The 21004-nt window shown below is 40.8% G+C and overlaps 3 protein-coding genes across 6 annotated transcripts in view; 2 read left to right on the top strand and 1 right to left on the bottom strand.

The window, feature by feature from the left end:
- The first annotated feature begins 1171 nt into the window (after window positions 1-1171).
- Window positions 1172-6767, top strand: bspry (B-box and SPRY domain containing). Its single transcript, XM_084034707.1, has 6 exons — window positions 1172-1582; window positions 2048-2146; window positions 3532-3762; window positions 3890-3915; window positions 4009-4133; window positions 4419-6767. The coding sequence occupies exons 1-6, from the start codon at window positions 1202-1204 to the stop codon at window positions 4952-4954; spliced, it is 1398 nt and encodes a 465-aa protein (XP_083890833.1). The 5' UTR covers window positions 1172-1201; the 3' UTR covers window positions 4955-6767.
- Window positions 6768-6886: 119 nt separating this feature from the next.
- On the bottom strand, window positions 6887-12315 carry coq4 (coenzyme Q4 homolog). Of its 2 annotated transcripts, none has more exons than XM_084034710.1 (7): window positions 12120-12315; window positions 10848-11003; window positions 8824-8920; window positions 8633-8735; window positions 8402-8531; window positions 7917-8010; window positions 6887-7454 (listed from the first exon to the last, which is right to left on the bottom strand). In XM_084034710.1, exons 1-7 carry the CDS (start codon window positions 12184-12186, stop codon window positions 7271-7273), a joined length of 831 nt encoding a protein of 276 aa, XP_083890836.1. In that variant the 5' UTR covers window positions 12187-12315; the 3' UTR covers window positions 6887-7270. The 2 variants fall into 2 exon arrangements, with proteins under 2 accessions (XP_083890836.1, XP_083890837.1); XM_084034711.1 differs by having other exon boundaries at window positions 10848-11000; window positions 12120-12313.
- The window catches only part of traf2b (Tnf receptor-associated factor 2b), a 10911-nt gene continuing 2214 nt past the window's right edge, over window positions 12308-21004 (top strand). The window contains exons 1-6 of one of the 3 annotated variants that reach the window (XM_084034706.1): window positions 12308-12330; window positions 16792-16994; window positions 17913-17991; window positions 18213-18311; window positions 20051-20212; window positions 20313-20387. In XM_084034706.1, the coding sequence (XP_083890832.1) occupies window positions 16819-16994; window positions 17913-17991; window positions 18213-18311; window positions 20051-20212; window positions 20313-20387 (591 nt within the window). In that variant the 5' untranslated portion in view covers window positions 12308-12330; window positions 16792-16818. Of the gene's footprint in view, window positions 12331-12430; window positions 12454-12755; window positions 12869-16791; window positions 16995-17912; window positions 17992-18212; window positions 18312-20050; window positions 20213-20312; window positions 20388-21004 lie in introns of those variants that run through there. The other 2 variants (XM_084034705.1, XM_084034704.1) reach the window with 2 other exon arrangements.

Genomic DNA, 21004 nt, shown 5'->3' with positions numbered 1-21004 from the left:
GGCGGACCATCCTTCAAAGAGTACATTTGAGGTTGTTTTCTCTGGATTTAAGAGCTTTTCTCGACAGCGGGTGTTGCTCACTATATTGCTAAACAGAGCCGTCTCTGAGGTGTGTCTGCACCACTGATCCCAAACACACACACATGTTGAAACTGTACCACACCTATCCACCCTGGAAAATGGGATTACTATTTTCACAATGGTATCTGAACATAAGGACAATTCAAAATGAAATGTATTGTTTTGGAATAACAGTTTGATGTAGCAAATATAAAGTCCAAAAAAGTACAAGTTAAGTAAAAAAACCCACAATATGGTTGGATGGCATGTTTATCAACTCAGAATTGTTGTGTAACAAAGGTTAACATTTTACAGAATTCTGTTCTCTAAAGAAATTATTTATATCATAAACTAACACAATTAGGAATGAAGATTAAAGCAGCGTGAGTGATTTAAACCACATCACTCAGACCTATTTCACAGTAAAAGTCTTCTTTTACATTTTAACATTGATGCAATCGTAATATTCCCACATTTATTTTCCTTTAATACAGTATTTCAATGAGATACCTTTTATGTACATTTTATTTATATATATGTATTTGTGTAGGCCCACCCAGGAATTTAGCCTCACACTGGTTCCCTAGACAAAATGCCAATGGGGTATTTCCACTGGATCTTGGATTTTCGCAGTTTGTGGTAGCCTACATGTTTTGTTCAGCAAGATATTGAATAGATTTTTGTTGTTGTATTATTTTTTATTTTTTTTGCTTACATTAAATAGGTGCCTAATCTGAATGGGGATGTGATCTAAAAGTGTTAAAGAGGCACTTTTCATTTGATCTCAACCTTAAGATGACCTTCCACCTGTGGTCAGGCTTCACTTTGGGGGTCAAAGCTGGAATATTTGGGAAGTTTAAGTCCAAAAAAGGACGCAACAGGGAGGGGAAACAAAATTAAAAGATAACTTTAACTTCTTTTTATTCCAACATGCTACTCAATAGAATATCAGTTCACGCCCAAATCTAACAATTGAAACCAGCAGAACAGAAACCTTTTTTTTTTTTTTTTCTTCTTCCCAGCACTGACCTCTGGTGTCCGCGTTACTTCCGTGTTCCGCTCACCTGTTACACCTGTTTTACACACAGGTATTACTGCGCTGTAGGTGCGACTCCAGGTGCACCTGTTCCCTTGCCGTGCCATGACCGAGGAGCTCACAACCTGCGATCTAACATGCCCGTCTTCCCCCACCAGCCCGGGGAGGACTTTCGGTGAAAGCGTGAAAACGGAGCGGATGGATTTGGAGCAGCCTATTTTCTCCGTGTTGAGCGGCGCCGTGAAGCGGCGGCTGCGCGAGGCGGAGGAGGAGGAGGGGGACACCGCGGGGTCCACCTCACCGGCCACCGCCGACACCGAGTCCGGGATCTTCTCCGGTGAATACGAGTTCTGTGTGCAGCACGAGTCCGAGCTGGACTGGTTCTGTGTCACCGAGCAGAGACTCATCTGCTCGCACTGCGCCATCGTGGGCCCCTGCTACGGCCACACTGTCGCCCCTCTGGCCGCCAGAGTAACCGCAGTCAGGGTGAGTGTGTGGGCCCGCTACCAACAGTCCTGTGTTCATAACAAGCAGCGGCTGTTGACTTCTTTTATTATTAGAATGTAGCTGTGGTATGATATTGATTATACATCAGCTTTGGAAATGAACAATTTAAATATGGTTTCTAGGGTTATAAATAGTCCACCTTCATTCGGTGTGAATGTCTTATTTGTCTCCCCTTTTACTTAATTCTCTTTCAAGTTTATTTTAAAAGAGAAGATGAGGATTGTAGCTTTCATGAATCCACCAGGACTGACTCGTAAAAGTTTGAAAAGTTGTGTTCACGAATGTGTAATATGCATATGTCATAATTCTTGGGTGTGCCACAATTTGAATGTGGGTTTTCTTGCTGAGACAGGATGTTCTTGTTGTCTCCAGCTGATGAGTGAATGTGTGTGTGTGTGTGTGTGTGTGTGTGTGTGTGTGTGTGTGTGTGTGTGTTTTCATCAGAACCAACTGGTGGACGTGTGTGAAAAAATGCAGCTGCAGGCGCTGAGGATTGAGAGGTTTATCGACCAGACGCTGACAGCCAAAGAGCAAAAGCTTCAGGTGAGAAAATAGCATTGATCCCCACCCAGTCAACCACACGTTAATGAGCACACACACACAGCACCAGCCTCAGTACTCACAAAGTGAAAAATATCATCAGTTTCATCTGAACAGCTGTTCCTAAACTCCAAAGATATTCATTTTATAATGACATCAAACTGAGAAAAGCTGAAAACCTGCACATTTGAGAAGCTCGAACCAGATTTGTGTTTTTTACATGATGCATTAAGCACTTCATTGCATGTGAAACCATTGAAAATATGTGAAAGAAATCATCCCTGTATAGTAAAAAAAAAAACATCATAGGCTGTTTCTCGAAAATGCATGTGATTATGTTAATTCATAAAAATACTTAAAACAACATGTAACAACAGTACTGTGAGCATGCTTCATAAATCTAAATATTTTCATTACCAGGGGTTCTGATTTGTCAAAATTAACTTTTCCTCCTACAATGATAGCCAAGCAATTTCAGATCTTGTCATTCCCAATGAGTAAATCACTTTTTAATTGTAAATGCACAAGCAAGACAGAAAATAAACACAATATGTTCACTAGTCATATATCACTTACTGATTCAGTCAATTTATGACCAGCAAAGCAAAGGTTGCCTCTTTCATTGCAGCCGTCGCCTGTTTATTAACCTCCCTGAACACAACAGGGGTCAGAGCTCGGGTCATGTGTGTCTAATGTTCAAGGTTACCACGAGTGAAGCTAACCTCAAGCAAACAACAAAGATATACATAAGACAAATGCAAAGATACCTTATAGGAGCAAGAACCGTGTCACCAAACCAACATGTCTCTGTAACACATTTACAGGAAACAATGCTTTGGGTAATAAATCTGGTGAGTGAGTCTCTGTAGCTGTTGGTGTGTTTGTTTATGGTCAGATGTGGGAAATCAATCATGTGAAATATGAGGCACCTGCCCTCAAGTGTTGTTGAATTTTTGATTTATGGGACACTTTGCTTATAATCTGTGGTTTGAGGAAATATACGCCTGCTCTCCCAACTAGAAAGTGTTTTAAAAAACGCTATAGAGATAAGCTTTACAGTGAGCTGAAACTCATTGTAAAGCTTAGTGAAGCCGAGAAGAGCTGCAGGTTCAGATGATGATGACTAATCACAACATTGTATTTTGATTTTGATTCATGGTTGGACAACACCAAGGAATGATTAAACGGTTTGTTGAAAAAAATGCATTTAGAGATTCAAAGCCGATTTGATCATAAACTTTGAAGGGTTTATACATTTTGGGAACATCAGTGTATGGACTTAAAAAAGTAATAATTAACCTGCTGATTCAGTATTTATATCCAACTGACTGAAAACCATGTATTTTCTCACGGGATGTCTGATATTGTCTTCTTGTCTCTTGGCGTAGGTAGCAGCAAGCAGGGCGAGGGAGCAGGTCCTGGCTCAGGTGAGCGCAGCGCGTGAAGCCCTGGAGGAGGAGGAGCAGCGTCTCTTGGAGGAGGTGCAGAGGGAGGAGGAGCGAGTGGAGCAGTGTCTCCTCACTCAGAGAGCCCACTGGAGCCAGGCCTTGGAGAGTCTGACGCAGACGCGCTCCGGCCTGGTGCACACGCTGACGCACACTCCGGACGCACAGCTGGTGGTGAGAGACCGGAGGTTCAGGGACTTGGAACTAAGATATTGTGCTCAAATAACAGTAGCCTGATAGTGGTCATTTTCTAAACTACAAGAATGCACAGATGAGTCATCACTTTCTTCCTGTCTTTCAGACTAGTGTCCAGGAAATCGCTGACAGGTAATCTTTTCTGCATGCTATTGCTTGTGAATGGTTTTTTCCCCCCCCTCTAGCTCGAGTTAACATCTCCTCTCCTCTTGCTGTTTGTTTCAGGGTGGAGGAAGGAGATGGGGTCGGGGAGCCCTGCGACACCGACCAGCTCAACCTGAACCAATCCTGCAATGACAGCAAACTGCTGAGAGGTCTGTGGGCCACTGCAATGATGCTGGGGCCAAAAGGTCAGTAGATTTGTACTCAATCTTCACGCACAGCAGGAAGGATCCAGCATGATTATAAAGGGTTGTTACGTCCAACAATGTTGATACTAATGAGCATACTTGAAAATTTAAAAAGAGTGGAAGGTGGACAAGCGTTATACTGTAATTAGGGTTGCAGGAAGTGACCTTTTGTGTGCTGTGACATTACAGTAAACAGATAATTCTCAAAACTTCTTTAAAACATGTCTACTTAAGAGTATTGCAGCAGTTTGTGACAGTCAATCCATCTTTTTCTTCTTCCCGCAGCTTATGGATCATCTGATTTAAAGTTTGATGAGCGCACGGTGAGCCATCTCCTGACCTTGTCGGTTGACTTATACACTTTGACCTTCCTTCACAAAAAACCTCGCCAGGCCCAACCCTACGACCCAGCGCGCTTCGACTGTTGGCCCAACGCACTGGGTTCACTGTCCATGTCCTCCGGCACCCACAGCTGGGTGGTGGATGTGGGCCAGAGCGGTGCCTTTAAGGTCGGGGTGTGCTACGCCTCTCTGGGGCGCAAAGGCTCTGGGAACGAGGCCCGACTGGGCCACAACAATCATTCGTGGGTGCTGTCTCACTATGACGGGGACTACTCTTTCTGCCACGCAGGGAAGAAGGCGCCCCTGCAGGTGGCGAGTAGACCCCAAAGGATCGGGTTGCTGCTGGACTGGCCGAGTCAGACATTGATGTTTTTCGTGCCGGACTCCAACACCGTGCTGCACTGCGTCACATATCCGTTCAGTGCCCCGCTGTTGCCGGCATTTGCCGTGACTGACCGCAGTATCACCATACTGCACTGACACAACACACACTAATCGACCTTAAACATGTGAAGAAATTCCTTTCCTGTTACTTTGACTGTGTAGTTATAAAAGGCGTCATTTATTTTATATATTTATATGTTTTATTATTAGCTGCTGATTTTTATGTTTTGTTTCACTGATTTCGATTTAGAAATAATAAGATATTTTAATTTTACTTTACTCTGTTGATCATAATATACAGTAGTGCTGTAAATGTGTTTTGTTTGACTGACAATGGTATTTTTTTCTGTTTTTATTATGATAGTGTTTAGCATCAGTTTGATCTGTATAGTGAAGGTTCCCCAAGACTCTTAATGGAAAATATTAATTACACTGGTTGATCCAGTTTAAAATGTTGTGTGACAAAGAAACTCAGAAGAACTTAAGATCATTTTGTATTGATTTTATACCCTCAGTAAACTAATTATTACAGCTTATATTTTCTGAGTCTTCCATAATTAGTCCTAAACAAGGTATATTTCACTTCTGTTGCATTCATATGTGTTTAAAAATGCCAGAGTTTGTTCTTTTATGACACAACATAAACGTTTTGTGTGTTTGTGACGGTTGTTGAAGGAAGCTGGCTCCATGTTCATCACCTGGCTCAGATCAGCCCAACAGCAAAGTTCAGTCGCAATAGCCGGGTTTCAACCAGCAGAGGGCGCTCAAAGTATATAGTTTAAACACAAAATGTAGAATTCAAATACTTAGTACTTAAATGTTATTAGGACCTGAAATAATCAATACAACTACTAAAAACTCATATGCTTTGGTATGTTTCTATGACAACAATATCTTGACAATATGTCGCCACTCTAAAAACTGTTGTATTATAAACTAGCAGCCATTATTATCTATTTGGTAGAATGGGCTTTTCCTCCTTTGTTATTATAGTGTCTTTTCGACAGGCGAAACAAGCTTCTCCATTTTCTACAGCGATGTCACCAACTCTTTTCTGAAAAAAGCCCTTTGACTCTGGGATGAGGAAGTGAACCACTAGCTTTTTGTAACAAATAGACAATTTGAGGAATCAAGGTCCTAATATAAAGCAGATCTGAATTTTTCGCTACTTCTCAGAAGTTTGCCACTGGGGGGCAGTAACGTCACAACCATGAGTCAGGCAACGGTGAGCTGTTGGTGAAAACGTGTCTATGGACAGCTACAGGTGCTGACTACTACAATCACACAAGAACTCTGGAAGCTGAGCACATGTTGACCCCTGTTGAATGAATGTTTGAAGATTTAAATTACGCAACAGAGAATTGACATTTAGCTTTAACATCAGAAGGAGGGAGAGCTTAAGTTTCATTTTAGGAAATATGAAAGTGACAAATGCTTAATCAGCAGTCTGAAGTAAACTAGAACATGACATGAGAAAAAAGTATGAGGCAATGAAGCAAAACTGAGAGAGAAAAGAAAAGCTATGTATCAAGTAGTGACATACCAGTGGTATCTTAGACCAAATAAGGCATCATTTGTAGTCTGTCTAACTAATGCTGTGTTACGGTAATGTGAGAATTTACTTGGAAAAGCACAGGATGAACAAGTTGGGGATGTCCCAGATATTTCTTGTTTTGGTACTATGTGGTGTGACGTGAGAGCCGATTCACTGCTAGTTCAACAGGGTTTGGTGGACCATGTGCTGTGTAATTGCTTCTTTGAGGGCTAGCTGAATCATATGTATTAAATGTAGATGACAGCATTTAATGGAAAGGTTCTCTTCATGTTTCATGAACATTGGTTCTCACTGGGATATTAAAAGTGGATGTGATGAAATGATAACAAAAGCAGCTGCACTCATGTTTTTTTGAAGATGACATCTGCTCCTTTCCCATCCATAAATGTCGGTTTCACTGCATGCATGACATGACACTAATTCTCAATTGTTTTAAAGTGCTTTTTAAATTAGAAAAACAGTCGAAAGAAATACCAATTTAACAGCTTTATAATACTAGATAAAAAACAATACTTTTTCAAAGCTGACACCAGTATACAAGCTCTTTATAACGGATATAATCTTATATTATTTATTCATGATACAAATACACACTTTCTCACCAACAGGTGGGACGAGACATGGCTGGATTAATCGTGTCTAGCAGCATTAAAAGAACAAAAACATCTTCTCAGCTGAAATTACTTCACTCAAAATGATTCACACTTCAAACTAAAAGTTGGAACGCCAGAGTTTGGCAATGGTGAAATTTCCACATTTCTTCAGTCGTTGATAAAGTTGTTCCTCACAGTGCACTTCAAATATTTCTGGTTTATCAGCTTTTAAAAGTCTTTTGTCGGGATGAGGAGAACTGTCTCTCAGGTGTTCCTGTTGTTGGTAGTGCTGACAATGACAGGAGGCGGCTCGATGTTGAGCTCTTGTCGGAGGTCTTCGATGCTCTGCGCCCATCGTCGCTCGTAGAAGACGCTGAGGACGCAGCGGGCCCGGCGACCATTCTGAAGAGCCCAAGGGCCCAAGGATGTGAACAGCGACTGCAAACGGCTGGGAGAAGGTGATAGGAGAGAGCAAAGTTCAGCACAAACAACAATGAAGGAATTGTTTGTTTGTTTTAAATCAATCTCTCTGATAAGCCAGTTTCCCAAAAGCACAAGGAAGTGCAGTTATTGAATGAGGAAGGATTAATGATTTGCAGGGTTCAGTTTACAGGTGTTTGTTCATCATAACGGTGAATTTGATATATAACTTAATGGGACTACACATAAGACCTGGACAAAAGCCAAATGAATGAACAATTATTTGCCACCAAAGCACTGAGCTCCGGTCTTTGCTGTCAGTGCACAAAATTAGGTGAATGTGAACACTTTCAGTGGATAAGCTATTTTCACTGAAACCATAACAGACTCCAGCTCCGCTCATACTGCTACAGAGCACACTAAATGTCTCGGGGGGGTCCACAGGTACTCTGACATAGTTTAAACTTCAGTCAAAACATTGGAGATGTACCTTGCATTCAGCCGAAGTGGCCCCAACACAGCTCCAAGAGCACACATGGGAAGCCCAGTCTGAGCAGCTTCGAACCATTTCACTGCCACTTCACCTGAAAGCAGCAAGAAGGGACAGAAAGAGAAACACCCAGATTATTCCAGATGAAAAGGAACAAAAAAAATGAAGGAAGTCGACTGTAAAAAAAAAACACGTGACTGTTTCCTCTTTATTCTAAAAGTTCACTGTGTATCGAATCAATCCACTGGGTCAGCAAAACAGAGAAGTGGCTTTAAAAAAGAAGGTCAGTTTAACGACAGCTAGAAAGGGTCATAATGACGTTGTGTCTGTGGCCTTTTCTGACATGCACACAATAATTCATTTATTTGCTGCACTATAAAAACTGCCTGGCTCTCAATCTCCTAAAAGTATTAGTGCAGGATAGCGATGGTCTCAAATGAAATGACTACACCATTTCCAGTTGCAGTTTGTGAAGCCTGACTCACCCAGCATGTTGGTGGGCATGCCCAGTAAGGTGTGCAGCAAATCATGCACCTCTCTGTATCTCTGCATGACATAAGCTAGCTCCTCATCGTCCACAAACTTCACGTCTGCCCTCGAGTCAGGGGTCACGTGCTGACGGAACAGGGAAGTGAATGCATGAGAGACTGGTAAAAAGAAACTTAAAAAGGGAGGAAATTCTTAGGAAACGTGTTCATCTTAACAAGGACACTTACATTGTCTTCCAGAAAACGAAGGTATTCTCTCCCAAAAGAGCCATCAGGCAGAGAGCTCATCTCATTCAGGTCAAGTGTAGACAGACGGATCCTGGGCCTCTCTCTGCAATAATCAGCCAATACCAAGTAAAGCAAAATCAAATTCCTTCGCCTCAAACAGAAAGTTACTGCATAGTGTGACAGTGACTCACGTTAGGATTGTGTAGCCTTCAGGGTCATTTCTCATCTTGTTCCTGAGATTTATCAGTGCGAGATGTCCCGTCGTCTCTCCGAGCACCGCGACCATGTCTGTAGGCAGAGTTTTGTGCTGTTAATTGGTATTAAATGTACATTATTGAGATATCTTGCAAAACCTACAATCTAATAATTGGTTGCCCTGGAAAAACATACCTTTTCGACTTAAAGATTATCATATGTGCTTGTATACAGTATATATAGTATATAGTATGACATTTTTTCTTAAAATAAATTGTAATACAGCTTAAGTGTACTCATCAATAGGAGAAGGAGTCAGCCTGTGAAACAGCTGTTTAATGTCTTCTGTGGCTCAGAAGGAGATTTTTCAAGTCTGAGAAAATGTCTGGCTGAAAATGTCAAGTCTGATGATGTCATCGGAGTTATCTTGGTTTGTTTTTGGAGATTACAGACGTTTAACAGTAAGCCTGCATTACTGGGGGGGTGGAGCTGGAATGCCCTGGGTTTTTTACCAGGCAGGAAATGGCAAACAGAAAAAAAGGAAATATAATAGTAGGATCCAGCATTTGAGGAAATCAACCGATACTGGCGACTAAATGCAAAGGTGTAACCTTTTAGAGACACCTACGCTCTGTGAACTAAATGTCACAGGTGTAAGTGCACTCTTCCGCCCTGAGAGTTTCAGTAGCCTCACCAACACATGTATCTATCATCTATGTATCTGTTCTCATTTCTGTTTCGAACACATTTTAGGAACATGTAACACCTCTCTCACTCTCCAGAGAACAATAGTTCAGAATGAGTCATAGACTCTACTTGAACAGTTCAGGAGAAAAGAAACCTCATCTAATTCTCAACCATTGGTTTCATTGTACTGAAAAATAAAAAACGTCATAAAAGGCAAAAACAATTGCAAATTTACATTTTACTTTTCAGTTATACTAGTATTGGTGGAGATATCAATTTGACACAATTAAGTCTCAAAGCCAATCAATTTATAACCCAGTTAACATGACATATCCAACTCTGAAAAGTCACAACATTTTTAATTGAGCATGAAGGTTCATTTTTTGCCTTGGACTGCAGTTTGTTCAAACTTTTTTTTTTAAGCTTTAAACCACATGTGGCATCATCAAAGTGATGTCCATCTGCTAATAAGGTGGAAGGCTCAGAAAAGCAAGTAAGGCAACATCACAAAAATACTTTTTCATTGTGTATGAAAGATTCTTCTCATCAGTCAGTTGATTGATTTGTAGTGAATGTCCAAAGTTTGGAGTATTGGGGGTTTTCTATTGCACCACCATCTGGTGGAAGGTTGGGTTTTGATTTGACAGTAGAGATACAGGTCGAACCAGGGAGTGTTGTTTCTGGGCTCTGTTCCGCAATGATCGGTGTGAAGTTTGATCGATAAATGAATCTGCTGAGACAGGCTGGGTGGGATTGATAGAGCGATCATTATTGAAAGAGAATTCTCAAGCCTGCATCAGACCAGGTTGGCCAACACCAAGTTTCTCCAAACTCAGGTAAATTCCTAATGAACCTTTGCCTACTCTACCTGGAAATCCTACTGAGCATTCGATTTAGGAAATCCACATGAAAACCACCACCATTTTCTGCATGCGCGTGCCTTTTTGAAGTCCTTTTGCCAGGACCTACCTACTGCACCTTATTGGTCACATTGGATGGATTGAGAGTCCACTCATCCAAAAAGAGATTGAGGAGCCTCCAAACCATCCTGATAGGCTGGGATAGTTTACCACCTTTATGTTATCTTACTCTGCTGATGTCACCCCTTGGGGCCAGCAAGCCTAAAGCTGAAAGGACTATCTATCTGTCCTTATATGGAAATGTTTAAGTTCAGGCCATCTTGCCATCGGTGCAGAACTGGTTCAGTACCTTATAAGGCCCAAACATCCTGTAGCTGGCTTTAATGCACACACAGAGCTGATATATGAGCAATCTTTCCTGGTGAAATCATAGCACATAATGTGCAAATGAACAGATACCTCAGGAGTCTCACCATGTCTGTAGGGGTCTTGTAGTGCAGCCACACCTGACCCAACAGCCAACAGAGCCTTCTGGATGGGGGTGGTGTGGATATGTCCAGGATACAGCCCATCATTGAAACGGTCTGTAAACACACTGCTAGTGCTGTGCAGCCGGTTGACACACACTGCTGGGACAAAGGTGGAGCAGCATTAGTCACATTTACACTGCTGGACCAGGACAAAGTGAAAATGTACACGTTGTTATTGTTTTACGTCCTTTACTCAACAAGTCAAATCTGTGAGACTCTTTAATCCATCCTCAGCCCTCCACATATGACATGAGTTTGTTTTTATTGTATGTATTTTCTTATGTAGCAAAATGGAATTACAAACTGGATTGCGTTCACCCACTTATTATGGACATAATAAATGCTGTAAAGTACGGAAGCGCATTGCATTCACTGGATACAAAAAAATTAGACGCCTTATCTCGTAATTATGAGAAAAGATCTCGTAATTATGAGATCATGATCTCGTAATTATGAGAAAAGATCTCGAAATTATGAGAGCATGATCTCGTAATTATGAGAAAAGATCTCAAAATTATGAGAAAAGATCTCGTAATTATGAGAAAGCATCTCGTAATTATGAGATCAGGATCTCGTAATTATGAGAAAAGATCTCGTAATTATGAGATCATGATCTCGTAATTATGAGAAAAGATCTGGTAATTATGAGAAAACATCTCGTAATTATGAGATCAGGAATCCCAACGTCTTGAGATGCGTGCGCAGTGTTGACATACTGATATTGAAACCATCCTCATTTCCAGAAACCTCAAAATTTCCCAGTATCTCAAGCCGAGAAGGTGGTAATAGCAGATTAACTGCGATAGCGCCATCATTGCCACTGAGAGAGGACTATCTTTTATCTTTTCTCATAATTACGAGATCCTGATCTCGTTATTACGATATCTTTTCTCATAATTACGAGATCCTGATCTCATAATTACGAGATCTTTTCTCGTAATTACGAGATAAGGCGTCTAATTTTTTTTTTATCCAGTGAATGCAATGCGCTTCCGTAGTAAAGTATCTGACTAGCTAATTACTCATACGTGCTATAATGAGTGACGTGAATCTGATGCTAGCTCACTACATGCATGTTAGCCGAGGAGTGTGTAGCATAACAGTTACTGTGTGTGCCCTCTCCGGTAAACTACGCTGCCAGCTCTGCTTCGATATTTCTTTATTAACATCACTTACATCTAAATAGCTTGACGCATTCATTGCAGAAACTCATACCTTTGGAGATCAACACGTATTTTCGCCGATGTAAGTGTTGGAAAGGTCTGCCAACTGGCCGCCACATTGTGAACACTAATGCGCATGCGTCATCTGATATCGTAGGTTTCTATTCCGTGGCAGCCCCGCTGTGGAGGGGCGGGGCTAGTCCGTTCAATTGGACGCAATGCAGAGCGTACCAGACTGCCACCGTTCTCCCGAGCTGAAAAAAGTAAGCGCACGTAGCAATAAAAAAAAAATGTAAACACAGGTAAAGGTTGAGCTGCCCTTCTACATGCAATAGCGGACAAACACTAGTTTCGTTTCTACCCGTCGACCAAGTGAAGGTCCCGAGGTTAGTTCGTCGAGCTGGTGTTGCTTTATTGCCAGGACTAGGTTAGGAGTTCGCCAACTAAGTAGATACTTCGCAACAAAACATCTTAAACAACTTAGCATTAAGCTAGCTGCCTAAAGTTGTGCAAGTTCAATAGTCGTGCAAACCAGCAAGTGAAGTGTAAGTTAAGTGTTTAGCTGCGTAATTTTAGATAAACGACAGAAATAGAAAAATAAGTGCAAATGATACGTGTGCGGGTGTTATTCAGTAGCAAGATATGTCTAACAGCGGACTTGTCTACTGCACACGCAACTCGCCTAATTTCCCTGAGGGTTGACGACTGATGTCACGTGGTGTAAGGGTGTAACTTCGCTGAAGTACTAAGGTCGGGGAGGTTTTGTGATCGCAATGTGAACAGGCAGACTCTGAAGGCTCGGTGAGTAACAGATCCAGTTTGGTGTGCGTGTAGTATCGCAGAGAGCAGCGGAGAAACCCCGTCGCCATGGGCACCAACCGAGAACATGGCGAACAGCGAGGCCGAGCAGGCAGACAGACAGGGCAGAGAGGGATTTTCATTTCCTGCTTCAGTTGCTGCTGCTAGCTTGGTTGTTTGTGGCACACAAGCAGAGAGAGCGAGTGTGTGTGAGAGAGAGAGAGAGACTATAGGAAAGCTTCTTTGTGACGTTACTTTTAAAGCGTTGTTTTTGACTGAGAATGCAGCTGTTGGTGTCATTTCCTTCCCAACTTCACACACTCGTATCTAAAGCCCAGATCACTGTATGGTGGTATAAGTATTTGCCATTTTTAGTAGTGTTTTTGCTTCTTGTATAACTGTTTAGTGTCAGACAAAGGGAATCAGCATGGGGTTTATACGTGAGATTGCCTGATTTAATTATTGTTTTTACTGGGTATGTTTTTGCTATCCTCTCAGATTTTCTATGCATCATTCATGGGCAGGACACACACGCTTGGTGTATTCATGTACTTTTTAACGGTCATTAAGCAATGTTTTATGATTTATTGAGGGGTTTTACTTTTGCAGACACATTTTAACCACACGGAAGTTGTGCAATTACTTTGTTACTACAGTATGTTGCAACGTTGAAGACATATATTAGTCACCTTGTGCCGGATGAGTTAAAGTGAGCTTTCCAATAATAAGCAGCAGTGGGTTTTTCTAAGAAGTAAAATACTTCCCGCCTTACAGTTCCTCTTGTGACTTAAATACAATTAACAAGGGTGGAAGAAGAAAATTAAATGCTTACAAATCCTCATTCTAGAAAAAATGCTTTGAGATAAACAATATTGCTCTTTCACTCTCCATGTAATGCTACTGGTTTTTAAAATAAATGTAAAGTATAACTTTTAAAATGTTTGCATCAGCATTATTTAATTTTTGTTTAAAGGATAACAAACTGTGAGTAATAGTTAAGAGTTTCCACACAATTTAAATGCTTTGTAATGAACAGGGAGTATGAATGTCCCTTGAAAGATTATATTATTTAGAGCTTGAATGTTTGCTATTATGACTAATGGCTGCTAAAGAATAACTAGTCAATGTTTTCTTTGGACACTTAAGGTCTAATGATAAGCATGACTTTTTGTAGCTTTATATATTCAAACTGCATTTGTTGGACATGGTAATCATTACATTTGCCTGGTTTCATTTATCTTAAGTTTTATCTGAGAGACACGTATAATCTCACTTTCCTACACAGACGTTTCAGGAGATTTCCTGTGACTGAGAACATATCCAGTGGTTTAAAATATAGGGTTCCCTAAACAGAGGATTCAAAATACGTTTTTAAAGAGGATTCAAAAGCAGTTCCTAACTTTTAAGCCACATCAGCACTGTTCTTATACTTATTACCCCTTTTCTCCTTTTCGGAAGAAACTGAGATGGAACTACTTGTTGTGTGTTTCTGTACAAACTTAATTCAAAATTAAAATTTAAATGTATTGTTTTTTTAATAACATGTGTTGACTCAAGCAAATAAGCCTAATAGGTGGAGACAACACTGCTCAAAGCTATTTGACTTTTGTACTGTCCAAACCAGATGAACTGCATGTTATACAACCTGTAAAGTCATATATCCACGTGGCAAAGCTGCACTCTGCTCATAATCTTTGTAGAATTTACCTGAAACACTTTCCTTAACAATATGTTGACATACTGAACTTGCATTCTTACCTACAATGGTACATAGCATACCATTTTCTGCAGCTTTGTGTAAAACTAAACCAGGCACTGTGACAGGCAAACAAAATCTGTGTGCATATTTATTAATGGAATGTTTGCTGTGGGTGTGTGGGAAAATATAAATATACGGTGACATCTTCTGGATTATGGGAAAAACACTCCCCACGCATTTTCCCACCCATGAGGGATTTTTCAATGATATCATGTATGCATACCATGCTGAAAAAGCAGTTCAACCACAACCTTGTTACTGACCTCAACGCAGCAGACTGGGGTGAAAATTATTGCCACAATAGTACTTTTAGTATGAGTATGAAATTGCATCGCTGCAGATTAGAAGCAAAAGTAGCATCCTCCACCACTGCAGAAATTCCGGTTTCAGTTCCTGGCAGTATCACTTCCAGCTTAATCAGATAGACATTACTATCTTATTTATCTAAATTTAAGCCTTGTAGCAGCTTGTGCCTTTTTGAGAAAGAGGCAGGAAGTCCCGTTGTTGGTGCCACATTTAACCTTGCTGAATGTCATACTGATTAGTGTGATCGTAGTGCAACACACAACAGAGTGGCCTTTTGAAACAGTTGTGAAACTTTCAGTCACTTGTGCACAGATTTCACACCTGTTGACATTTAATTTAAAAAAGTATCGGTACTTCCACCAGGTGGCGCCAAATTAAGGCATATTCCGATACATAAACTTAGGGGCTTTAAATCGTCATATTTAAAATATTTTACTCCATGTAAAACACAGATATCATATTAGTAAAGGTGCGACCAACTTTGATTCATTATGGGCCATATTATTTGTGGGCAGAGCAAATTTTTTTAACCACTAGATGGCAGCAGAGACGCAATTAGCCTTGTGTCGTAACTAATAAAATCCATCTTTTGAGTAGTAACTGGCAAATGTAGCTTTCATGATTTATATCTGGATACCACAAGACTTCAAGCAACAGTTTGGAAGTTTAAAAAAAAAAACAGTGATATATTGTTATAGTTTCATTTTAATTTTCAACTTCGCCATGTCACATTGTTGATTGCTGTTTGTAAACACGGCATTCAAACTTCACTTCAGCTAGAGAGCGAATGAGGAGGGGGACAAAGCTGTGAATTAGAAGATTTTTTCGTTGTTTCACAGTTATTAAGTTCTAAACCACGAATAAACACATCCACGCCTCCTCACAAGTCTACAGGAAGGTGCTGGAATTTGAACGGCAGGGGTCGCTTCATCCTGCTGTGGCTTGTCTGTCTGTCTGTCTGTCTGTCTGTCTGTCTGTCTCTCTCTCTCTCTCTCTCTCTCTCTCTCTCTCTCTCTCTCTCTCTCTCTCTCTCTCTCTTGGCTCGACCAACCATGTTTACATTCTAGAGAAATTCATCAGACAAATCTGTCATCAGTATGTTTGTTCTCGGACAGATTCAGATTTCTCTCTGCTGATAAAGGCTTCTCACGCATCTCGTATAGGCTTCTTAGATAAGAAAGCATGTGGAAGAAAGGTCCAATTCTGTGGCTAGTTCAGATGAAATTTAATCACTGTCAATGGAGACAGACGTTCACAACAGAGCTGTAGAATCCTTTCTAGAGTGGGACTCTGGACAGTTACATGAAGCAAGCAGAGAAAGGTGTGATGAGTGGATCTGCATTGAATCAATACACATCTGTTTCCTAGGGTCCATTCATTGGGCTTTGATTAATCAATATGAGATAGCTGAGTGTATCTCAGAGTTTATCCAGGTGAAACAAAAGGTGAGGAATATTAGGATAAGATGAAATTACAACTGTGAGGTAATTCATTTTCTTCTACACTGCTATTGCACTTTAAGTACAGCAACTGGATTTCCCATGTACCGACATTTCCAGTAGGTCTAATTCTGACATACATGCAAGTTACTACATGTCCTGCAAGAAGTGACGGGTAACTCACTCAGTCGGTTATTACCTGTTAGTACATGTCCCACAAAAAGTGACGGGTAACTCACTCAGTCAGTTATTACCCGTTACTACATGTCCCACAAGAAGTGAAGGGTAACTCACTCAGTCAGTCAGTTATTACAGGTTTGTCAGAGAAAGCACAAAGCGCTGTGATTGTGAAAGTGCTGTTAAAGTTCTGTACTTCTAAAAGTTGACTCTTAACAGCTGTTATGTGTGATATTCATTCACAGGATTTGGCACCAGGTTGATGGAGAAGAATGGCCCGAATCTCGTTGGACTGCTCCAACTCTTTACCAGGGATCCCCCTCAGTGTGCTGTCGGTGCCCATGGAAAATAAGTACAAATGTCAGCAGTGTCTCCAGGTCCTGAGGAAGCCTGTCCAGGCTCAGTGTGGCCACCGCTTCTGTGTACACTGCTTCAAGCAACTCACCAGGTAGACTGGAGGTCTTCAGACCGCTTACAGCCGTGTGAAATGCAAACCCTTTCCCCCGTCTAATGCTTACCCTCATATCGGTTATGCTTCGGCACATACTGGCTTCTTCTCACTGCTCGCCTTGGATGTGTGTTTTTCTCCACCCAAGATCAATTACCTTATTCAGACTCATCTCTCACATGACTGGACTCTTTTACTGAATCACAAGGGTCAGTGAATCACAAGGATTTGATGATGCTGACTCATTCTAAACCTGTCCATTTTGTTCCACTCCTTTTTTGCTATCACTGTCTCATACATTGTGCAAACATTACACATATCTTGGTCTATGACCTTGTGTTTGATGATAAGTTGACAGGACAGGAAATGTAATTAATTTAACAACTACACATAAAACCACATATTAAACAAAACCTTTCTGACGTGTCTTTAATGGAGTCTCGTTTTGCTAATCTTACAACATTCACACAACAGCTATAAGCATTTCATGTGTCACATGTGAATGATTTCTGAAAAAAAAACTAGCGCTTGTGTCATGTGACTTTCATTGTATGTCACATGTTGTTTCACATGTACTAAACCACATGTGAAATTGAGGTCATTTAATGTGAACCTCCTGCCTGGACAGGCAAACCCATCATGTAATAATGATAACTTCACATGCATCTGTGTGTGTTTGTGTACGTTACTCATATATTTGTCTTGCTGAAGCAAATTTTGCATTGCAACTTTCAGCTACCAGTTTCTTTCACTGCTGTTGTCGTTTTTTTAAATAATTTATCGAGTTTGAGCTGTGATCCAAACTAGTTAGTCAGCAGTCGTCTCGGTAATGAATCAGCAGGAAATGGCTGCTTCTAGCACCAACCAGCTGTTGTTTCTTTTTCACCTCACTAAAGTTACAAACCTGTTTATTTTCAGTTCTGGGCCAAAGCCTTGTGATGCTTGCCGCCAAGAAGAGATATATGAGGAGCCTATATCCATTCTAAATAGTAATGAGGTTAGTCATCTGTCTGCCACCATTGTTATTTTATGAGACATCTTCCTTGTAATGTGTATACCATGCATCACCCCCACAGATTCAAAGGAAATAATATGACTACAGCGTGATGGGAGTTTCCTTCACCCCCACAACACACAATGCATCCTTTTATGTCAGTTTGCTATTATAATTTGTGGCTTTATGAGTTCACTTCACTCTGTACTTTGTTCATTCACCAGGCATTTCCAGACAATGCAGCCGGGCGAGAAATAGCAAGCCTGCCTGCCAGGTGTTTGAACCAGGGCTGTGATTGGACAGGCTCGATAAAAGAGTATGAGGTGAAGTATAAAGTTCAGCTCGTCTTTTGGTGGCTGTGGGTGTGTTTATGCTTCTCTACTTGGTTGATTGCCCCTGCTTGTCCCATAGGTGTCACTTTACTCAACCCAAACCTGTCGGTATTTTTAGAATATTTCTAATTCTGAATCATCCCACTTTACCTTGACCCACACAGCCACACAGCTGCTAACATAACAGCTGGAAATGCGGTTGTATTATATGCACTACGGCTGTAGGAGCAGAGAAACAGGAAGTGAAACTGAGCATGCAGTCTGGAAAGTCCCCATGTTACCAGCTCAGATAACAAAAAACAAAAGTACCAAAGTGGTAACTGGGGGAAAGTACCAGGATATAAAGGCCATTCAACTCGAGATTAGCTGGGCTGCTGATCGAGAGTTGACGGTTAAATGATCATGGAACTAGATTTAGGCTGCACCACTTAGCAAGGGAACTACCTATACTTACTGTAAGCTGTTTAACAGGAACAGGCTCAGACAGTGGACCACATCCTACAGACAGACACTGTTGTACAATCACAGAAAAGCCCCACCAGAATCATAACAACTGTCTTGTGTTTGAATGAGTTTCATCTGTTTACTAGTTTTGTTTTGTTTCTAGTGTGTGTGTGTGTGTGTGTGTGTGTGTGTGTGTGTGTGTGTGTGTGTGTGTTCTGTACAAAGGGTGTTTGTAGTGCTTTCCATCTTGTTTGTGATTTTACTTAACTGTATAAACTAGATCAGACTCTACACAGAAAGTGTTTAAATTAAGTGGTGGCAGGAAATATTTCAAATATGCACACCAAGCTGATGCTGGAGATTGTTTTTGCGTGACTTACAAATGTGGTTCAGACCGGTTAGTTTGCTGATGTGATAAATAAACGCGATTAGTCCGCTATAGTTCGATTGCAGTTCCAGAGAAATGATTACTATCCTGTGTGACACCCACATGTCTGTGTGAACATTTGTGGGCTGCCGTCTTAGTCACCGTTCAGTGGAAAGATCGGCACTGTCGCTAGCTAGACGTACACACCCGAAAGTAGCCGGAAAAATAGACTAAACGTGGTGAGTGGAACGGTAACGACGGGGATTTGACTGGAAAAACCGATAAAGATGATTCATATTCGGTTCGGTTATTCTTTTTGAGATTTGTTCTGGAGCATGCCGATAAGTGAGCAGTCAAAGCCAAAAACAGGCTAGCCTACCTGCGGTTCCTGCTCTGTGGCTCCAGCGTGCTGTTGGTAGTCATTATGAAAGGAAATCACTTCCTTCCTGATAAACTCCACCTCACAGTCGAGGCCCGCCCCTTTATTTCCCGGCATTTTTTGAAAAGATGATCTTTTATATTTATATTTATATATATATCTCTTTGTTTGATTCAGAGAAGTTCAGAGATTTATTGTTTGTGTTTTAACAATGATATGGTGCAACTAAATAAATGGAGTGACAAGAAAATTATCATAAATACACCATTAATTATAATGACTTATTATCACCACGCTGGTGGTGAAATAGTTAAATGGAGATTGTTTTCCACATTTCTCGTGTCAGTACATCCTGTACCGTACACCCTGACATGTTTGGGTGTGTTACGTATTTGCAGAGCATTCATTTGAATAATAACTGGCAAGAGCGTGTCATGTTTGTATAAAAACACCAAGCGTGTTGAACTTTTATGTTTATGAATAACAGAAATGTACCGGCAGTAAGAACGTAGTAATAATATATTTATCCTTCACCTTAAGGCTCAGCATGAAGGCCGCTGTAATTTCGAGAGGATCCAATGCGAGGCGTGCCAAACGTCCGTCCTTCGTTCGGAGAAGGACAGACATAATGAGAGAGAATGTGAAGCCAGAACGCTCAACTGTAAATACTGCAAAATGACCTTCAACTTTAAAGAAATCAAGGTGAGCTGTGGAGATCATCGAGTGTAAAGCAGACGCTGATTATTTATTTTTAACTGGATGCTAAATGAAATTCTCATGCTCCTTCATGGTTGTGTTTTAGGCTCATGATGAGATCTGTTTGAAGTTTCCCTTACAATGCAAGGACTGTGGCAAGAAGAAGATCCCAAGAGAAAAGGTTTGTGCTGCTTCTCACATTACTCTATTAACGAAGGCTCCTGTATATTTTCTTTAATGTGAGGTTCTAGCGTACAGCTCTGGGAGAACACACACCGCTACAATGCTTTGTCTCCATGTTATTCAAGAGAATCTCAAGGCGGACAGGCTTTCGCATCATATTATCACGCAATAAAATTTGCCTCATTTTTACATCATGTCATTCGCCTCATTTGCACCAGGAGGCACGAAATTGCATCTATTCACATCTTTGCGTTGACTGTATGCAATTATTGCAGCGTGTGAAAATTGTGCTTTGTGTTTGGGGTGAACACATCTTTAGAATTCCCTTTTTGAACATTTCTTACTTTCGTTCTGACTAATAATCCTGGACTTCACTTTCACTTTTCTCTTTCAATTTGGAAGTCACTGTGCTCCTACTCCCAGACACAGTTAGGCAAACTCACCGTCATGAACTATCATCAGCTTCATTACTTTGAATCATAATCATGGTGATTGTGAACTCCTTGATTATACGTCTCAAGGATATATAATATATGCCTACATAGGTTTGTTACAGTGGTTCAACAGAGGGGGTAATAAAATACACTACAGTCGACTGACTCAGTTTTTTTTTTT

This window comes from Eutrigla gurnardus, assembly GCF_963514095.1.
Source record: "Eutrigla gurnardus genome assembly, chromosome: 19".
Taxonomy (NCBI): Eukaryota; Metazoa; Chordata; class Actinopteri; order Perciformes; family Triglidae; genus Eutrigla; species Eutrigla gurnardus.
This window is presented reverse-complemented; position numbering and strand designations above follow the sequence as displayed.

Excerpts from the sequence above, each read along its gene's own strand:
- bspry (XM_084034707.1), top strand. The coding sequence starts at position 1,202 with ATGACCGAGGAGCTCACAACCTGCGATCTAACATGCCCGTCTTCCCCC. Across the intron at positions 3,763-3,889 it reads CTCCGGACGCACAGCTGGTG|ACTAGTGTCCAGGAAATCGC; the intron begins GTGAGAGACCGG and ends CCTGTCTTTCAG. Across the intron at positions 4,134-4,418 it reads AATGATGCTGGGGCCAAAAG|CTTATGGATCATCTGATTTA; the intron begins GTCAGTAGATTT and ends TTCTTCCCGCAG.
- coq4 (XM_084034710.1), bottom strand. The coding sequence starts at position 12,186 with ATGTGGCGGCCAGTTGGCAGACCTTTCCAACACTTACATCGGCGAAAA. Across the intron at positions 11,004-12,119 it reads ATACGTGTTGATCTCCAAAG|CAGTGTGTGTCAACCGGCTG; the intron begins GTATGAGTTTCT and ends CCTTTGTCCCAG. Across the intron at positions 8,011-8,401 it reads CATGCCCACCAACATGCTGG|GTGAAGTGGCAGTGAAATGG; the intron begins GTGAGTCAGGCT and ends TGCTGCTTTCAG.